The sequence below is a fragment of the Mobula hypostoma genome, chromosome 8, assembly GCF_963921235.1.
Source record: "Mobula hypostoma chromosome 8, sMobHyp1.1, whole genome shotgun sequence".
Classification (NCBI taxonomy): domain Eukaryota; kingdom Metazoa; phylum Chordata; class Chondrichthyes; order Myliobatiformes; family Myliobatidae; genus Mobula; species Mobula hypostoma.
Genome location: NC_086104.1, coordinates 21,818,722 through 21,837,361, shown reverse-complemented (window position 1 = coordinate 21,837,361; position 18,640 = coordinate 21,818,722). Strand labels below are relative to the sequence as shown.

The 18,640-nt window shown below is 40.6% G+C and overlaps 1 protein-coding gene across 2 annotated transcripts in view; it reads left to right on the top strand.

Annotated features, from left to right (window-relative positions):
• The window catches only part of prkd3 (protein kinase D3), a 384,937-nt gene that overhangs the window by 353,718 nt on the left and 12,579 nt on the right, over positions 1–18,640 (top strand). For both annotated transcript variants that reach the window (XM_063055570.1, XM_063055569.1), the window contains one exon: positions 13,391–13,443. In XM_063055570.1, coding sequence (XP_062911640.1) covers positions 13,391–13,443 — 53 coding nt within the window. The remainder of the gene's footprint in view (positions 1–13,390; positions 13,444–18,640) is intronic.

Genomic DNA, 18,640 nt, shown 5'->3' with positions numbered 1-18,640 from the left:
CCCTCAGCTCCTGACGCATTGCCGGGTGCTATTTGGGCGAAACCCCTGGTGGTTTTTTCACTAGCAAATTTGCAGTTGCATTGATAGCCTGAACCTCACAATTGAGTGATTAGGATGTTGGATTTGTTAGTATTCTACATCATTGGAAAGTCAGATGTTGAAAATTACCAGGAAAGACACGCAAAAATGCATTTCACAACAGAACTTTGCCCTGTTGATCTGTATTTGGTTCAGAATCTTTATAATGCATCTTCTGAATTGTCAGCTTGTACAGTGATCAGTTGATTCTGTGTTGTTTGATAAATCTGGAACTAAAGTCCAGATCATGAATTTGCCATCCATGCCCTCTCTGGCCTATTGGCACTTCAACAATAATGGCACTGATTACAAACTCTCCCTTGAAATGAAATAATCCTGTGAATGAACATAAAGTTTTTAGTTTAGTTATGCTCCTTAAGAGGAGCATCTATGAAAAGAAAATTAAATTAATGGGGGTTTAAAGGACTTGTAAGAAAAATTATGCACTTCTCTGCAATTTCTCCCGCACTTTCCAGTAACCTGGTGGTGTTGCCCTTCGTCCTCATTATAGCTTAACAATTCTGACCGAGTCCAGATGAAGGATCTGGACCGAAACATTTTCCTTTGTCAATGCTGCCGGACTCCCTGAATTCCTTTGGTATTTCTCCAGATTCCAGCATCTGCAGTCTGTTGTTTCTCCTGTAACAACTCTTATTAGGTCCCCACATGCGCACATCCAAAGTGAACAAGGAGTGCTCCTATCCCTGTCTTTCACATTGAGAAGGAGATCCTAAAGTTAATTACAACTCAGAAAAATACAGTCTGAAAACTAACCTTCAGAGATGGGAGGAACTGCCTAGACTCAAGTTTGTGGGAAACAAGTTGCAGTCTATTTTACCAGAGTATCTGCGATCTTGCTCTGTAAATACCAATTTAGGTTTTAAATTTTAAATATGTTCTTTATATATTGTTTAAACCTTCCTTTATCTACCTGCCATTTATTACTGTTTTGATTTTTTCTATAGTCCATAGACAACAGTTGTGCAATCCTATTACACTGAATTTTTTTTGTAATTTTAAAAAGGAGAAAGATAGACCCATGGCAACAAAGCCACTATATCAATTTTGATGTACTATGTATTAATACTGTGCGTACCAAGTAAGGTTTACTAGATTATCTGGAAATCTGAAGTAAAGTAGCTGCCTGAAATTCTCATTGTTCAGGCAGCACGTGCAGAGAGGAGGAATGTTTCAGGTAAATCACCTTTTACCAGAAGGAAGTTCTTGTTCATCATTTCTGATGGAAGGTCATTGAACTGTAATACTGTAATGTTCCTCTCCACGTGCTGCCTGACCTGATGATTTTCTGGCATCTACCTCACCTTCTCAGAGTTTCCAGCACTTTTGCCGTATTTGAAATCAGTGTTGCTACTGCTCTTCTTCATGCAAACTGTTTCTAAGGCACCCGGGCGAAGTACAATTGTATGATATTTTTGGAAAACGAAATCTTTTTGAACAGTTTTGCTGATTCCACGTGTCCCTGGGTCTACTCAGATGGCTATGTGTTCTACATCTTACCAATAGGGACACCTAAGCAACTATTCATGTCAGAGCCTCCTGTATATCGGTGAGACCCGATGTACATTGGGAGACTGCTTCGCTGAGGACCTATGCTCCGTCCACCAGAAGAAGCAGGATCTCCCAGTGGCCACCCATTTTAATTCCACTTCCCATTCCCATTTTGATATGTCTATACACGGTCTCCTCCACTGCCGTGATGAGGCCACGCTTAGGTTGGAGGAGCAATACCTTATATTCCGTCTCGGTAGCTTCCAACCTGATGGTATGAACATCGATTTCTCTTAACTTCTGGTAATGCCCCCCCCCCCACCTTCATCATTCCCCACCCTCTTTTCCCTCTCTCACCTTATCTCAGTGTCTACCCATCACCTCCCTCTGGTGCTCCTCCCCCCCCCTTTCTTTCTTCCATGGCCTTCTGTCCTCTTCTATCAGACTACCCCTTTCTATGTTTCTATGTTTCTCCAGCCCTGTATCTCTTTCACCAATCAACTTCCCAGCTCTTTACTTCACCCCTCCCCCTTCAGGTTTCACCTATCACCTTGTGTTTCTCTTTCCCCTCCCCCAGTCTTTTAAATCCACTGATCAGCTTTTTTTCTCCAGTCCTGCTGACGGGTCTCAGCCTGAAACGTTGATTGTACTCTTCTCTGTAGGTGCTGCCTGGCCTGCTGAGTTCCTCCAGCATTTTGTGTGTTTTGCTTGGATTTTCAGCATCTGCAGATTTTCTCTTGTTTGTTCATATCAGATCACTCTTAAATCTGCTTGCCAAACAGGAAAAGCATTTGGTCCAATTAACAGATTTGCATTCCATGCATAACGTCATAAGAAATAAATGAAGAGAAGAACCCTTAAAGGCAATTTAGCATTGAAATTCAATCCTAGCTCACATGCATCAAACTTGTGATATAATAATGTACGATGCATTTTGTCCCTTGCAAAATTCAATCCTGCTGAGCTTGTGATGTTATTGTATTTCAGAAGCAGAGTACAGCATGTATCTACATACTACATACTGAGTGTTTGCAACTAAGGGCAAATATCTGCCCTTGTGTTTTTTTTACCCTATTCATTGTTTTCCCAATGCAGTATTGTTCTAAATAATTAGAAGAAAGCATGTGGGCTTTATCTTGAATAATTTGTATTCACAGAACCAAAAACCAATCTTTTTAACTGGAATGGTATGGAAGTTGTAGGATCTGCAAAAATACCATGGAGTGAGCTGGTTGGTGGGGCAGGGTGAATCAAAGAGAGAGCAGGTTGGGTAGCTGAAGATTCTGGAAACAAAATATCTTGGGAGCTGGTGCAATTCTGGTTTTAATTTAGCCAGTTGCTTTTAGTTTAACTAGACGTTGAGGAAATGTAATGACTGAACTGAATAACGGTGGATCTGGGCTCGCAAAAGATGCTGTTGAAGGAGACGCACGAGATTGCAGATGTTGGAATCTGGAACAAAAAGAATGCTGGAGGAAGTAATTGAAGGATAATTGGTGCTTTTCCAGAAGAGGTGGTAAATCTGAGGGAGAGAAATTAGAATTTGACTGATTTTGTGTGCTCATTTTGTCAAGTTATTTTGATCTGGAATGCTTTGCTTGAAAGCATGTTCAGAAGGAAAATATTACAATGCAGCCGGGAGAGAAAAATAGAGGGGGGACTAACAGTTCAGGGTTGATTCAGTGATTGTCTTCAGTGCTGTGAGATTCTGTAATCTACTTCCTGCACCTTCCTTGAGGACTGATAATTGTAGGAATTGTGAGCAGTGTGTGATTGTTGTATGAGTGCGTGGCTCCTTAAGGGAAAATGAGATCTTCTGCCTTGTATCCAACTGTGGATCTAGCTAATGCTGGGCACTCAGCGTGCCGAGATGCATTTCTGGCTTTAGCACGTTCAGGTCACTGGCTCACAATGTTGGTCGTGATTGGTGGGACTTGATGTTGCTGACGCTTTGCTGCATCAGGCTGAACTGAACCAGGCAAAATTGTCCAACAGCCTTAATTGTAACAGGTTAACATCAGATCTGAGATCGTGGAAATTAGCATAAACTCCTCCAGAAGCCTTTCAACCTTTTAAAGTGTTCTGTTTTTATTTACTGCTGCCTCCATTTACAATACTTTACATTTTATGCTTCGCATTTATCATAGCCCATTTCTAGAGAGTAGCACGGAACACTGGGAAGCGTTTTAATGCTTTATCATTTTTCTGCATTATTCTCCTCTGCTTTGCACTCATCAGCTAACTGAAAGAGCATAGAAATGCAGTGCGATCATTTGACTTTCTTTAATCAAGAGAGCTGCCAGGTTTCTACAGTGCCTCCGTTTGGCAGAACTGCTAAGACCAATAACTTGTTCTTTAAGAAATAGTAGGTGAGAAGTTGTGCTGTAACGACACTGGCTTTGTACTTGGAATCAAATGTTTGTGAAGTTTACCAAATAAAAGGCTTAGCGAAGGTCGAACTTTGGTCCATTGGGGAGACACACACTTATCAAGCATTAATTCAGTTGTGCAGCAGGAAATAACTTTGAAGATGATATCCAAACATGATGATAGCATGGCCCAACTTCCAGCCGAATGCTGAAGCAGGTCTCCAGGCCAGTTGATTCGGACGGTTGAATGGAAACAAGCACACTTTACAATGTACAGAAATGTCTATTGTTTAATACGTTTCAGTGAAATGGCAGCTGTTCTCACTTCTTCACTTGATATTGTTTTGTTTATCTCTCTTCCATCAGCTGCCACCTCCAATTTTTATTATTTTTTCTTGGTTTACGTCCACACACACCACTTCCTCCACCCGAGAAAATGAGCATTAAATATTTTTTCTTCCAGAGCTCTGTCAAAGCCACAAAAGAAGCATGTAGAGGAAGGAAGCAAGAGCAAACAAATTTGACCTTTATTTGCATAGTGCAGTAGAATTCACTAGAATCTGGTAATCTGAACGTTCTCCAACCCCAAAGCTCTTTAATGATGGATGCAGAGCTCGGGCTGAACTCCATGCTTCCAGAGATGAAGTAAGGAGCAACCCAAGTAATTACAAGCCAAAGAATTTAATGTCAGTGACTGGGAATTTGCTTGAATCCATTCAAAGGCTGAATATTTGGAGAACTATGTTAATTAGAGGGAATAAAAATGTTTGTGGAGTACATTTATGTCAGCCCAATCCACAGAAGTTTTTTGATGGTTGACGGAGGTTGGGTGGGGGGCAGTTGGTGGCATCATCAGTTGATTCCATGGACTTGAATTTTCACGAATTCAACAAGATTCGATATGGATTTGTCAGAAAAATTCACGATCATGAATTTGGAATAAGAGCAGGAAAATTAGTTTAAAATTGGAGGGAGCTAAACATTCTATGTGCCAATTTGTTGTACAGTTAATTGTTAATTTTAAATCATAGTGTCTGAAAAACTTTCATTGACTAAGACATGAATGGATATAGGACAAGGCAGACAGTTTGAGTTATGTCAGACAGAATCTTATTGAATGACAAAACAGGCCTCAGGCACTACTGTTATTCCATTACCTTTTTGCTTAGAGTAGAGGGTGATTTTTTTCAGTCAATGGCAACAATGCCCCACAGCAATCATTTAGGCTCTGGTTTTCCAGTTGTATATGTTTGATATGAATTAGAAGGATGGTAAATTTTGAAGAGAGTGCAAAATTGGGACAGAATGTTGAATGTAGAAGTGACTCATTTCACCCAACTTCATTTCGCTTAGGTTAATGCTTGCTGATCTCATCAGCTTTTCCTTTTCTTCTCTAGCAGCTCGCCTCTGCTCGGCCCTTCAGTGATCTCACCACACCCCTCCCCCATCCATTAATATGTTCAATTCATTAAAATCTTTCCATCTCTGTATGAAAAATGACAACTGATATTAACAGAATTTACAGACTTGTTAATGTCCCCACCTTTAAACATCAAAATACTGTCGTTGGTCATTTTCCATTTTATACTCCTCCTCTAAATTGTTTCAATCCTTATACCTGTGAGTCAACGCCCAAAAACTTCGTTCCTCTCTATAGAGTCCTGGAGTTCATCACATGGTAATTTTGTTATAACTTTTCTAATTATTCATTTATGGGAGCTTCTTTTTAATCCTTAACTTGTTTGAACTCGCTTTAAATGCACACTGTGACCCATGCCTCTTGGAGCTATGTGGCCAAACATACCAGATGCTGAGGTTTCAAAATCCTGATGCAGGGCTTCAACCTGAAACATCGGCAGTTCTGTTCTCCCCACAAATGCTGTTCAACCCACTGAGTTGCTTTACCACATTGGTTTGTTGCTCCTATATTTCAGCATCTGCAGGCCTCCTTCGTCACCTTTGAAATTTCTCTCTGCTTCCAAGTTGACTAAACACATCTGATTGAATTTTTTGAGGATGTGACTAAAGACATTGATGAAGGTAGAGCTGTAGATGTAGTGTATATGGATTTCAGCAAGGCATTTGATAAGGTACCCCATGCAAGGCTTATTGAGAAAGTAGGGAGGCATGGGATCCAAGGGGACGTTGCTTTGTGGCTGCCCAAACTGGCTTGCCCACAGAAGGCAAAGAATGGTTGTAGATGGGTCATATTCTGCATGGAGGCCGATGACCAGTGGTGTGCCTCAGGGATCTGTTCTCGGGACTCTTACTGTTTGTGATTTTTATAAATGACCTGAATGAGGAAGTGGAGGGATGGGTTAGTAAATTTGCTGATGACACAAAGGTTGGGGGTGTTATGGATAGAGTAGAGGGCTGTCAGAAGTTACAGCGAGACATTGATAGGATGCAAAACTGGGCTGAGACGTGGCAGATGGAGTTCAACCCAGATAAGTGTGAGGTGGTTCATTTTGGTAGGTCAAATATGATAGCAGAATATAGCATTAATGATAAGACTCTTGGCAGTGTGGACGATCAGAGGGATCTTGGGGTCCGAGTGCATTGGACGCTCAAAGCTGCTACGCAGGTTGAATCTATGGTTAAGAAGGCATACGGTGCATGACCTCCTTCCTCTTCTGCTTCATCTTTGCTGTTTTGTTATTTTTTTTTGGGATGTGTGTGTCACTGGCGAGGTCAGGTTCTGTTGCCCAATTCTCGGCATCCTTGAGAAGGGGACAGTCAGTCCCTGCTTTGGATCATTGCCTTCTGTATGGTGAAGGTACCCTCAGTGTTGTTGGGCCTTCCAGGATTCTCACTCAGTGACAATGAAAGAATGGCCACGGTACATGATGTGAAGGTGAATTCTTAGTTGGTAATGTTTTTAAGGGCCCACTTATCACATTGTCATAGAGGATTGACAGGTCCAGACAAGAATTGTTGTTATGACTTGCAACATAATACTGAGTTAATGGATATGACCATGGTATTCGGGCTGAACTGTAGCCAGGTTAAACAATAATAAATATTTTTAGCCAAAGGCTACTTTCTTCAACTTCATTCCATTCTTCCACCTTACCTGTCTCTTTCCTGTCTTCTCATGATTGACATTTTCTAGACCGTTACACTTGAAGATGTCTTTCATTTTTTATTAGCTGTGGCTTCCACTCTACCATCGTTGACAGTATCTTCTCTATTTCTTATACTTCTGCTCCCAGCAAGATTAAGGACAGGGTTTCCCTTGTACTTGCCTCCACTTCAACATCCCCCAATCCTCCATAAGTTGTACACCGTTCAACATGATTTCACTACCGGACTCTCTATTCTCCACACCTCTTTAAGCATTCCCTCGGCACCATTCCCTCATCAATTCCCCGGTCTGCTCTTCCAATTCCAGTTCACACGGTCCTTACCCAGAGAGCTGCAGTAACACCAGTTTCCTTTCTATATCTTTCCTTCCCATCATTCCAGAGTCTCAAACACACTCTTCAGGTGAGGCAGTAATCCCACTTTGACTGCATTGGGAGAAACCAATCATCTCCATTCAGTCCACAAGAGTGCCCCTGAATTTTCAACCTTCTGCAACCTTAAATTTCCATCCAACTTTTGGTCTAACTTCTACCTTGGCCTCTGAAAGTTTGAGGAACACCACGTCATTGCAGCCCTTCAGACATAATGCCAAGCATAAGAGTTTCAGGTGATCACCCTTGCTCTCCCTCATGCTCTGTCTTGCCTACTCTTCTCCCCACTCTACCTGCCAACAGATGTGTGGAATTTATCAATTTCATTTTGTCTTTTAGAACATTCAGTACAAGCCCTTTGGCCCTTGGTGTTATGCTGACCTTTTGACCCTTCCCATCCACAGAGCCTCCCGCCCCCCCCCCCCGTACTTCTATCATCCATGTGCCTATCTAAGAGTCTCTTAAATATCCCAAATGTATCTGCCTCTTCCACCACCCCGGCAGTGTTTCACACACCCACCATTCTCTGTGTATAAAAACAAAACTTGCCTTTGACATCCTCCCTATACTTTCCTGCAGAGACCTTTTTCTACCTGTTCTGTCTCTGCTTGCAAGATTTATTTTTAAATTCCTACCTTTACACCAGGATCCCATCTCAGACATAGAACATAGGACGGGCCCTTCTGCCATAATGTTGTGCTGTAATAATTAAATTTGTAATCAAGTAGCTAAATTTATTTTTTCCGCCTACACAATGTCCATATCTTTCCATTTTCCTTTCACTCATTTGCCTATCTAAACATCTCTTAAAAGTCCCTAATGTTTCTGCCTGTACCGGGCAGTGCGTTCTTCTGTGTGTATAAAAAAAATCTTGTCCCTCACATTTCCTTGGAAATTACACCCTTCACCTTAATTGCCTGCCCTCAGCTATTAGACATCTCAACCTTGGGAAAAAGATGCTGTCTGTCTACTCTATCTCTGCCTCTCATAATCTTATCAACCTCTATCAGATCTCCCATCACCTTAATACGAGCGAACTATTTCCCCTAAATATGCAGGTTCCAATTTATGGTTGTTTACCATTTAAATTGGTTACTGACTTTTTTACATATTTAGGGGTTAAAATTACAAAAAAGCGTACGGGTCTATTTAAGGCTAATTTTTTACCTTTAATTGATCAGATTAAACTTTTGTTTACTAAGTGGTCACCAATGTCTCTGTCATTGATTGGTCGGATCAGTGCTATCAAGATGATTATTTTGCCTAAATTTTTATATTTATTTCAAGCGGTGCCAATTTTTATTCCGTAATCCTTTTTTGATAATGTTGATTCCAAAATTTTTTCATATATATGGTAGAACAAAAATCCTAGGTTAGGTAAAAGACGTTTACAGAAATCTAAAAAGGAGTGTGGTTTGGCTTTGCCAAATTTTAGATTTTACTATTGGGCAATTAATATTTGATATTTAAAATTTTGGTTATGGGACTTGGACGTAACATCAAGTCCACATTGGGTAAATCTTGAATGTGATTCTTTACAAGGGTTTACACTGGGTTCTATTTCAGGGACTTCACTTCCCTTTACTCTTTCTAAATTGTATAAACAAATGGATAACCCAATAGTTAAACATACTTTATGTATATAGTTTCAATTTTGAAAATTTTTCTTGGGTTGAATCAATTTATTTTAGCAAGTCCTATTATATCTAATTTCTTCTTTCAACCCTCTATTATGGATCAAACATATCTGGCTTCGAAAACTAAAGGTATAGTATGTTTTTATGATCTATTTTTGGATAATTGTTTCATGTCCTTTGAACAATTATCTAATAAATATAACTTGCCTAGATCCCATTTTTTAAAAAAATATTTACAGATTAGAAACTTTTTAAAGACTGTCTTTCCTACCTTCCCAAATTTATATTCAGTGGATATTTTGGAGGAAATTTTAGATTTAAATCCTTTTCAGAAAGGTGTAATAGCAATTATTTATAATATAATTATGAAAATACATCCAGACGTATTTAACAAAGTTAAGACTGATTGGGAAAGGGAACTTAAGATTACTTTACTGATTGAAAAATGGGAAAAAAATTCTTCAATTAGTTAACTCATCCTCTATATGTGTGAAACATGCGTTGATACAGTTTAAAGTTGTGCATAGGGCTCATATGTCTCAGGATAAATTAGCTCGTTATTGTTCTCATATAAATCCTGTATGTGATAAATGTCACTTTGAGATAGCTTCTTTAACTCGTATGTTTTGGTCATGTCCTTTTTTGAAAAAATATTGGAAAGATATTTTTGATTATTATTTCAACTGTTCTAAATCTTACAACCTCACCCAATTACTGCAATTTTTGGGTTACCAATGATAGAATCAAGTCATTTAACCTCTTCAGCTCGTCGAATGATTGCATTTCTTACATTAATGGCTAGAAGATCCATTTTGCTGAATTGGAAAGAGATTAATCCTCCCACCACAGTTCATTGGTTTTCTCAAACTATGTTATGTTTAAACTTAGAAAAAATTAGAAGTGTTATTTATGATCCCTCTATTAAATTCAAAAAGACTTGGAGGCCATTTATTCAACACTTCCATATGATGTAATTTGATCTTTTCCAAAGTTATTCTATTTCATTTTAATATATCTTGAGAGGAGCAGAGTTGACGACACTAATGGTTCTTTTCTTTTTGATGTTACATAACAGCCCATGTCTTTTTTTTTAGTTTAGTTGGTTAACATTGTTTAGGTTAGTTTTTCTTTTGGGGTATATTTTTATATATTTTTCCTTTTTCATACTTTTTTCTATTTTTTAATGTATATTTGTATCCTGTACGATTGCGAGGTTTAATACCCGTGTGTCAAATGGGTTTGTAATTAAATATGTTAATTATAACAATGTAATCCCAATAACTTTGTATCAATATTATGTTATGTTTACCATTATGAAACCAATAAAAAATTGGGGGAAAAAAAGATCTCCCGTCAGCCTCCACCACTCCAGAGAAAACAACCCAAGTTTGTCCAACCTCTCATCACAGAACATGCCCTCTAATCTTGGCATCATCCTAATGAACCTCTTCTGCACCCTCTCCAAAGCCGCTATATCCTTTCTATAATAGGGACATCAGAACTGTATGCAATACTCCAGATGTGGCTTAACTAGAGTTTTACAAAGCAGCAGAATAACTTTATGACTTTTGAACTCAGTGCCTCAACTACTAAAGGCAAGCATTCCATATTCCTCCTTAACCACCCGATTAACCTGTGTTGCCCTTTTCAGCGAGCTATGAACTTGAACCCCATGATTCTTCTGCTTATCAACACCGTTGAAGATCTTGTCCTTAACAGTGTGCTGTCTCTTTAAATTTCACCGACCAAGGTGCAAATCTTCATATTTGTTCGGGTTAAACTCCATCTACCATTTCTCCGCCCATATCTGCAACTGAACAATATCATGCTTTATTCTTTGCCAGTCTTCTGTGCTCTCCTCAAGCTATCTCGTAAACCTTATCCCGAATAATCCTCTCCAGTAATTTTCCTACCAGTGGTGAAACTCACTGGTCTGTCGTTTCCAGGATTAGCCCTGGTTCCCTGTTTGAATAATGAAACACATTAACTATTTGCCAGTCCACCGGAACCTTGACGGTGGCTAGAGAGAACATGAAGATATTGGTCAAAGCCACAGCATTCTCTTATCTTGCCTCTCTCAATAACCTGGGGTAAATCCCATCGGGCCCTGGAGATTTATCCACTTTAATGCTCTTTAACAGACCCAGAACACTACCTTCTCCCTTACCTCGAAATCCCCTAGCATATTGATAGGCTCGGCACTGATCACCCTATCTTCCCCGTCCTTCTTGGTAAATACTGATGTAAAGTTCTCAATAAGGACTTCACCCATGTCCTCCGCATCCAAGCAAATTCTCCCCCCTAATGGGTCTTACCCTCCCTGGTTTTCCTCTTGCTCTTGATGTTTGTATAGAATGCCTTGTGATTCTTGAATCCTTCTTGCCAAGGACCTTTCATGGCCCTTCCTGGTTTTCCTAATTCCCTTAAGTTCTTTTCTGGTTTCTTTATAATCCTCGAGCTTTGTTTGATTCCAGCTTCCTAAGCCTTGCATACTTCTCCTTTTCCTTCTTGACTAAATTCATCACCTCCCTTGACATCCATGGTTCTCATACCTTGCCTTCCTTGTTCTTCCTTCTGACCGGAGCATACCTATCCTGCACTGTTTTTAAATACCCTCCACATATTGGATTGGACTTGCCCAAAAACAGGTGTTCCCAATGAACTCCCCCTGGTCCCTGCCTCAGGCCCTCACTGTGCCTTGCTCCAGCTTAATACTCTCCTGCAAGGTACATCCTTAGCTTATCTGTAGCTATTTTAAAACTCAGAGTCGTGGTCACTGTCTGCTAACTTTTCACCCACTGAAAGGTCAGTCACTTGGCCAGGTTCATTACCCAACACCAGGTCCAGACATTCTGCCATTCACTTGATGATTACTGATATTATCTCTTTCTTTTGCAATTATTCCCCAGTTCACTAAAATTAAATTTATCAGATGCTCTGGTGGGAATTGAACTCCATACTGCTGAGTATTAGTCAAGGCCTTTGGATTCTTTGACTGCCAGAATAATTGAACCACTTCAGCAGTTGAATAACATGTCTTTGTTTCCAGGTGCCATTACTCCCAGTTATTTCTGCCAAGTTCCTGCCCTTGGCAGACTTTCATATTGTACTAATTTTAACTTCCTCCATATTATTATCTGCATTGTTCTGTCATTCCTCTTTCTTTATTTACTGAATCGCATATGGCCATACAATTGCATTTTAATTCAATCTTCCAGTCTACTTGTTCACAGTTAATACTTACAGATGTAACTGCCATGATTCGGCCTTTAAGTAGTCTACAGATATTGTAGATCTGAAATACAAGTTCCTGTTTTCAGAGTTACAGGCTTAAAATCATTGGCATTCTGAAATGCTTTGATGTTTTACTACATAAAAGGTGCTTGTAATTATGTTACTATTTTAGTTGCTCTTTCTAGTGATAGGAACTTGAGGAGACATCACCCACCAGCCCCCAAGAGATAATTTCTGTAAGAAAGCAAATTAATTTGTCAGGAGAAAAAATATGGGTTCCAGTTCTATGTAGTTTGTAATTTTAAAAATAATAATTATTTCAGTGTCACTCAGGAGTAATTAGTAATAACAGAAAATGCTGGAAACACTGAGCAGGTCAAGAAACTGTGTACTGCGCGGTAGTATAGTGGTTAGCACAACACTTGACAGCACCAGTTGCTCAGGTTGAATTCCCGCCGTTGCCTGTAAGGACTTCGTACGTTCTCTCCGTGACTGCGTGGATTTCCTCCGAGCGGTCCGGTTTCGTTCTACAGTCCAGAGATGCACTATTCTCCCGTGATTAGGCTGGGGTTAAATCGGGAGTTGTTGGGCGGTGTGGTTCAAAGGGCTGGATTGGCCTATTCCGTGCTGTATCTCAGTTAAAAAAAAAGAAGTCAGCGAAGAGTTAAACGTTTCCTATTCAAGGGTCTTTGACAGAACCTAAGGTCTCAGAAAAGCTGATTCCGTGTCTCTTCCCACTGATGCTGTTTGATTTGCTGGGTGTTAACAGCATTTCCAGTTGCCACTATAGATCTTGAGCATCCCAAAGCACTTTTCTATATTTTTAAGATGAATTATTAAAAGTAATTAGTTGCTGCATTTGAGAGGAAGTTAGATTAATGCAAACAAAAGGAGCTGAAAGATATGCTGATGGGGTTAGATTGCTGGATGGGAGGAGGCTTGTGTGAAATATTTTTAAAAAAACATAAACAGATTGGCAGAGTGACCTACATATGTGGGTATGGGAGAAGTTTATCTTGAGTAATTCAAATGATATTTATGCTGCTGAATAATAATTTCAATTCCAACATTCCATGAATTACATCCTCTCTCTCTATTATTTCCACAGAAGACCTGTCTCTCAGCATTTCTGTATCTAACTGTCAAGTCCAGGAGAACGTGGTAAGTTGGATGTTATTCTTCCTCAAGGGCTTCAATAATATACTAAACTTTAAACTGGGAAATTAGCAGCCAGATAATCTAAAGCCAGGATTCTCACCCTAGGGGCCACAGACCCCCTTGGTTAATGGTAGAGATCTATAGCATAAAAAAGATTGGGAACACTGGTCGAAAGCACAATAAGTAGCTTGAATCTACAGTAAAGGACATAACAACAAAGGATTAATAGCCCGTGGATCGTCCTAAGGTCCTTTTTTAAAATTTTGTTTTACATACTTATTTTTCTATATGTTCAAAGAAGTGTATGCCTTTATATAGAATTCAGGAAGTCCCCCCCCCCCCAGATGATCACTGATCAATAAGAATGATCTGGTTATATGAATTTACTGAAATCAGCGTTCTAATCTGCTCTAAAGCAAATAAAAACAGGCTACATCTGCTTCTCTCTCCATGGACGCTGCCTGACCTGCTTGGTACTTCTGGTGTTGTCTACTTTTCAGACTTCCAGCATCTGCAGCTGTTTTGTGTTTCCATTCACATAAAACCAAATGTGGGGACATGACAAGTTGCAGTTGGTAACAGTTTGGGTAGATGAGTGACTTGAGGATGGGCAAATGTGAAGTGATGTTTAAATAAATTGGAAAAGAAGAATGTTTGAAATGTAAAAATCTGGAAGAAAAGATTGTGTATATATACACTGATAAATAATGATAGCATTGTAAAGTCATGTCCACAAAAGCAAGAGATATAAATCAAAAAATACCTCAAACTGAAGGAGAAAACTCCAGCTGAAGTAGTGCTTGCCATTCTCAGCACTCCTTGAATTAAAAAGGTGGTTTCCAGCAAATTGAGAATGTGGAACTTCATGACGTTAAAAAAATATGTTTAAAAATTAAAGCAGTGGTGAACAAGTAAGAGAGGAGGATGAGAGGTGAAGCAACTTACTGTGCATCATTGAAATATTCTGTCAAACTAAAACATCTATATACATATAGTATTGGGAAAAAGTCGTACACACACAGACACACAATGACACACACTTGCACAGTACTGTAGTAATTTCGTGTGTTGCACTGTATTGCTGCTACTGCAAAAGAAAAACTAATTTCATGACACATGTGAATGATGATATACCAGATTCTGTTGCTTACTGAGAGGGGGAAGGGGACAGAAAAACGAGAATCATGATCCGGGGGGGGGGGGATAAAGGGGCAGGGAGAGGGAGGGAGAGGGAAGCACCAGAGAGACATTCTGTAATGATCGATAAACCAGTAGTTTGGAATCAAATGATATTGCCTGGCGGTGTCTGCACCTACGCCATCCTCTGCCACCTGCTTCACACCCCTCCTACACCGATCTTCCCTTGCTATTCCCAACACTGCCTCGGGTCTGAGTGACTTCCGTCCAGTTGCACTCGCCCCCATCACTGCAAAGTGCTTCGTGAGACTGGTTCCATCACATCTGAAATCCTATCTGCCCACTACCCTGGACCCCCATCAATTTGCTTATCGCACCAACAGGTCAACAGAGGACGCCATCTCCACGGCACTTCACTCTGCCCTGACCCACCTGGACAGCCCCAACTCTTACGTCAGAATGCTGTTCATTGACTTTAGCTCGGCATTCAATACTGTGATCCCCTCCAAGCTGATCGCCAAACTTCGCCAGCTTGGTATCAGCTCATCCCTCTGCAATTGGACCTTGGACTTTCTGACTAACAGAATCCAATCAGTTAAATTAGACAACATCTCCTCCTCCACTCTCACCCTGAATACCAGCGTGCCTCAAGGCTGTGTGCTGAGCCCTCTTCTGTACTCTCTTTTCACCTATGACTGCGTTCCTGTACATGGTTCTAACTCCATAATCAAGTTCACAGACGACACCTGATCAGAGGGGATGACGAGACGGCCTACAGGGACGAGGTCCAGCACCTGGCCATATGGTGTCCCGACAACAACCTGGCCCTTAACACCCAGAAGACCAAGGAGATCATTATGGACTTCAGGCATGCTAGGAGCCACACTCACGTCCCCATCTACATCAATGGAGCTGTAGCGGAGCATGTATCAAGCATCAAATTCCTTGGTGTCCACATTTCCAAGGATCTCACCTCGTCCCTGAACTCCACCATCCTGATCAAAAAGGTGCAACAGCACCTTTATTTCCTGTGGAGCATCAAGAAAACTCTGTCCCAGGATACAGACGGATTTTTACCGCTGTACCATTGAGAGCATACTCACCAACTGCATCTCAGTGTGGTATGGCAATTGTCCTGTATCGGACCGCAAAGCACTCCAGCGTGTGGTGAAAACTGCCCAGCGGATTATCGGCACCCAGTTGCCCACCATTGAGAACATCTACCGTAAATGCTGCCTGGGCAGGGCGAAAAGCATTATTAAGGATGCATCTCACCCTAACCATGGACTTTTTACTCTCCTCCCATCCGGTAGGCGCTACAGGAGCCTCTGCTCCCGCACCAGCAGGCACAGGAAGAGCTTCTTCCCTGAGGCTGTGACACTGCTGAACCTCACATCACAGCGCTAAGCAGTATTGCACCCATATTGTACTGTCTCAGTACTTTTATATTTGTGTGCTGTAGCACTGACTTTTTATTCGCAGTTATTTTGTAAATAACACTATTCTTTGCATTTCTGGTCAGATGCTAACCGTATTTCATTGGCTTTGTATCTGTACTCAGCATAATGACAATAAAGTTGAATCTAATCTAATCTAACATCTTTTGCTCCCGCCAAATTTAAAACTTGCTCTCCACTCCATATTGCCAAATACAGTCTTAGGTGTGTGTGTGTGTGTGTGTGTGTGTGTGTGTGTATGTGCGTGCGTGCGTGCATGATCAGGGGAATCAAGTCGTGAGTTCACAAGGTCTGATGTCCTTTACCCCGATTGCTGACCTGCCTCGCTTTTGTAACTCCAAGGTGAGGAAGTAGGCTTGTGGTCTCACAACTTTTAAGGAAATTGTGGGCCAAGAGGCTAGGTCAGCAAAACTTCTACCAATGTTTACACTGATCTTGTCGACTGCTAATTTGCTGAAGTTCAGGGCTTGAGAAAAGTTCAGAACTACTCCCTTATCTTTTCAGTGGCCCATTGTTGTGCCTAAAGTTTATAAAGTCATCGGCATATTATGGATTTACATGTTTAACAGGGAAATTATCAGAAATGTAAAAATACACTCATGCAGCTGAACTATGATTGTGGGCCTTGTGCCTGACATTTTGTGCTAAATTTACATTTTCAGAACCGTCCTATGTATAAGTTACCAGTATTTTCCAAACTTTCACTGGGAGTTGGCTTGTCAAGAGAGAGCTGAGTGTTGCTCTGCAAAGGGAGGGGGGGAGGGGGACACAGAAACACCAGTATGTTCATGAATGATGGAGTAGATTTGCAGAGGTTGTGCCTAATTCGAAGCACGTGGCTGAGGAAACTGGAGTGCAGAGTCAAAGCTGCATCAATCGAGGAGCAAATTTCTGTGACTGTTTATGCTGAAAATCAAAATCAAGCCTGCATAAAATAATTTGTCAGAGGGGTAACCAGCATTGTTGCATGCTCATCTACAACTCCATTCATAGAACTTGGATCATGTGTTTTTGTTGCTTAGTGCCTGCCATAGGCAACGTCTGGCAACTTCTGCATTTAATTGAGCAGAACTCTTTAGACCACATGTTGCAATATTGGAATTGGTTCATTATTGTCACGTGTACTGAGATACAGTGGAAAAACTTTGCATATTGTTCATACAGATCAAATCATCACACAGTGCATTGAACTAGAAGAAGGTAAACCCATAACAATGCAGAATAAAATGTAACAGCTGGAGAGAAGGAAAACAGTTAAGTGCCAGATACTAACAAGGTAGATTATGAAGCCGAGTCAATCTTGTCGTACTAGAGAACCATTTAAATAGCCTTATAACCACAGGGTTGATACTGTCCCTCAACCTGTACAAACTTTTCAGGCTTTTGTATCTTCTGCTCTGAAGAAGAAGGCAAAGCATTAATTTATCCAGGACCTTTACAACTAAGAGAATGCACATGTATTCTGAGCAATGTCTTACGAGCAGAAGCTGGTGAATATTAGAGCCACTTCTTGCAGCTCCTCCCCATAAAGGCTGTTGATTGCTTCACGCATGATAACTTCCATTTTGCATTGGAAATTTTATAGCCAAGATGTTCGTTCGTTATGCGCCATGTCATATGATGTGGGCGATCATGGTCTTTCCATGACCATGATTGTTCTTGGCAAATTTTTCTGCAGAAGTGGTTTGTCATTGCCGCCTTCTGGACAGGGACTTTACAAGATGGATGACCCCAGTCATTATCAATACTGTTCAGAGATTGTCTGTCTGATGTCAGTGGTCGCATAGACAGAACTTGTGATATGCACCAGCTGCTCATATGACCATCCACCACCTGCTCCCGTGGCTTCATGTGACCCTTGCCCGAGGACGATCTGCAAGCTAGCGGAGGGAAGGAGTGCCTTAAGGATAACAGTGAAATTTGTCCTCAGTTGCCGGAACATTGACCACTGTTTATTGCCCTCCATAGACGCTGCCTGACCAGCTGAGTTTCTCCAGGATTTTTGTGTGCTGCTCAAGATTTCCATCATCTGCAGAATCTTTTATGTCACTGATTGTATCCATCTTGCCTCGGTGCATTCCCATCTTACCATATTTAAAAATTAGCAAGTATTTTGTTTTAATTGGTGAGGGATAAGTAATAGCTACAGTAAAACTCTGATAGTCTGCTGAGTGAAAGTTCTGAAATCCTGATGATTCATTGTGTGCCTCACTGGACAATGTTTCCAACATTCCAATGCTCTGTTTCCCTACATCTTCGAAGTTCCACAGTCCTTAGAAACTCACTGAAGCCCCATTCCTACCTCCTTCAAATACACTGAGACCCAGTCTTTTGCATTTCCTTTACAATCACTTTGTTCACTGAAAAAATTTTGAAGAAAATAATAAAAGTATTGACAGTCCAGCGATAGGTTCAAATTCTACTGTGTCGGCTGTGAAAGTCACAATTCTCTTTTCCAAATTATATGGAGTGCTATGAACAACTCGTCTGGGTTATGGCGATTACAAATGGGAAGAGCATTGGTGTAAAATTCATCTGCTTCACTGATGTGCTAGCAAGACATGCAGATCAATCATAATTACTAATTTACTTCGCATTAGCTCACC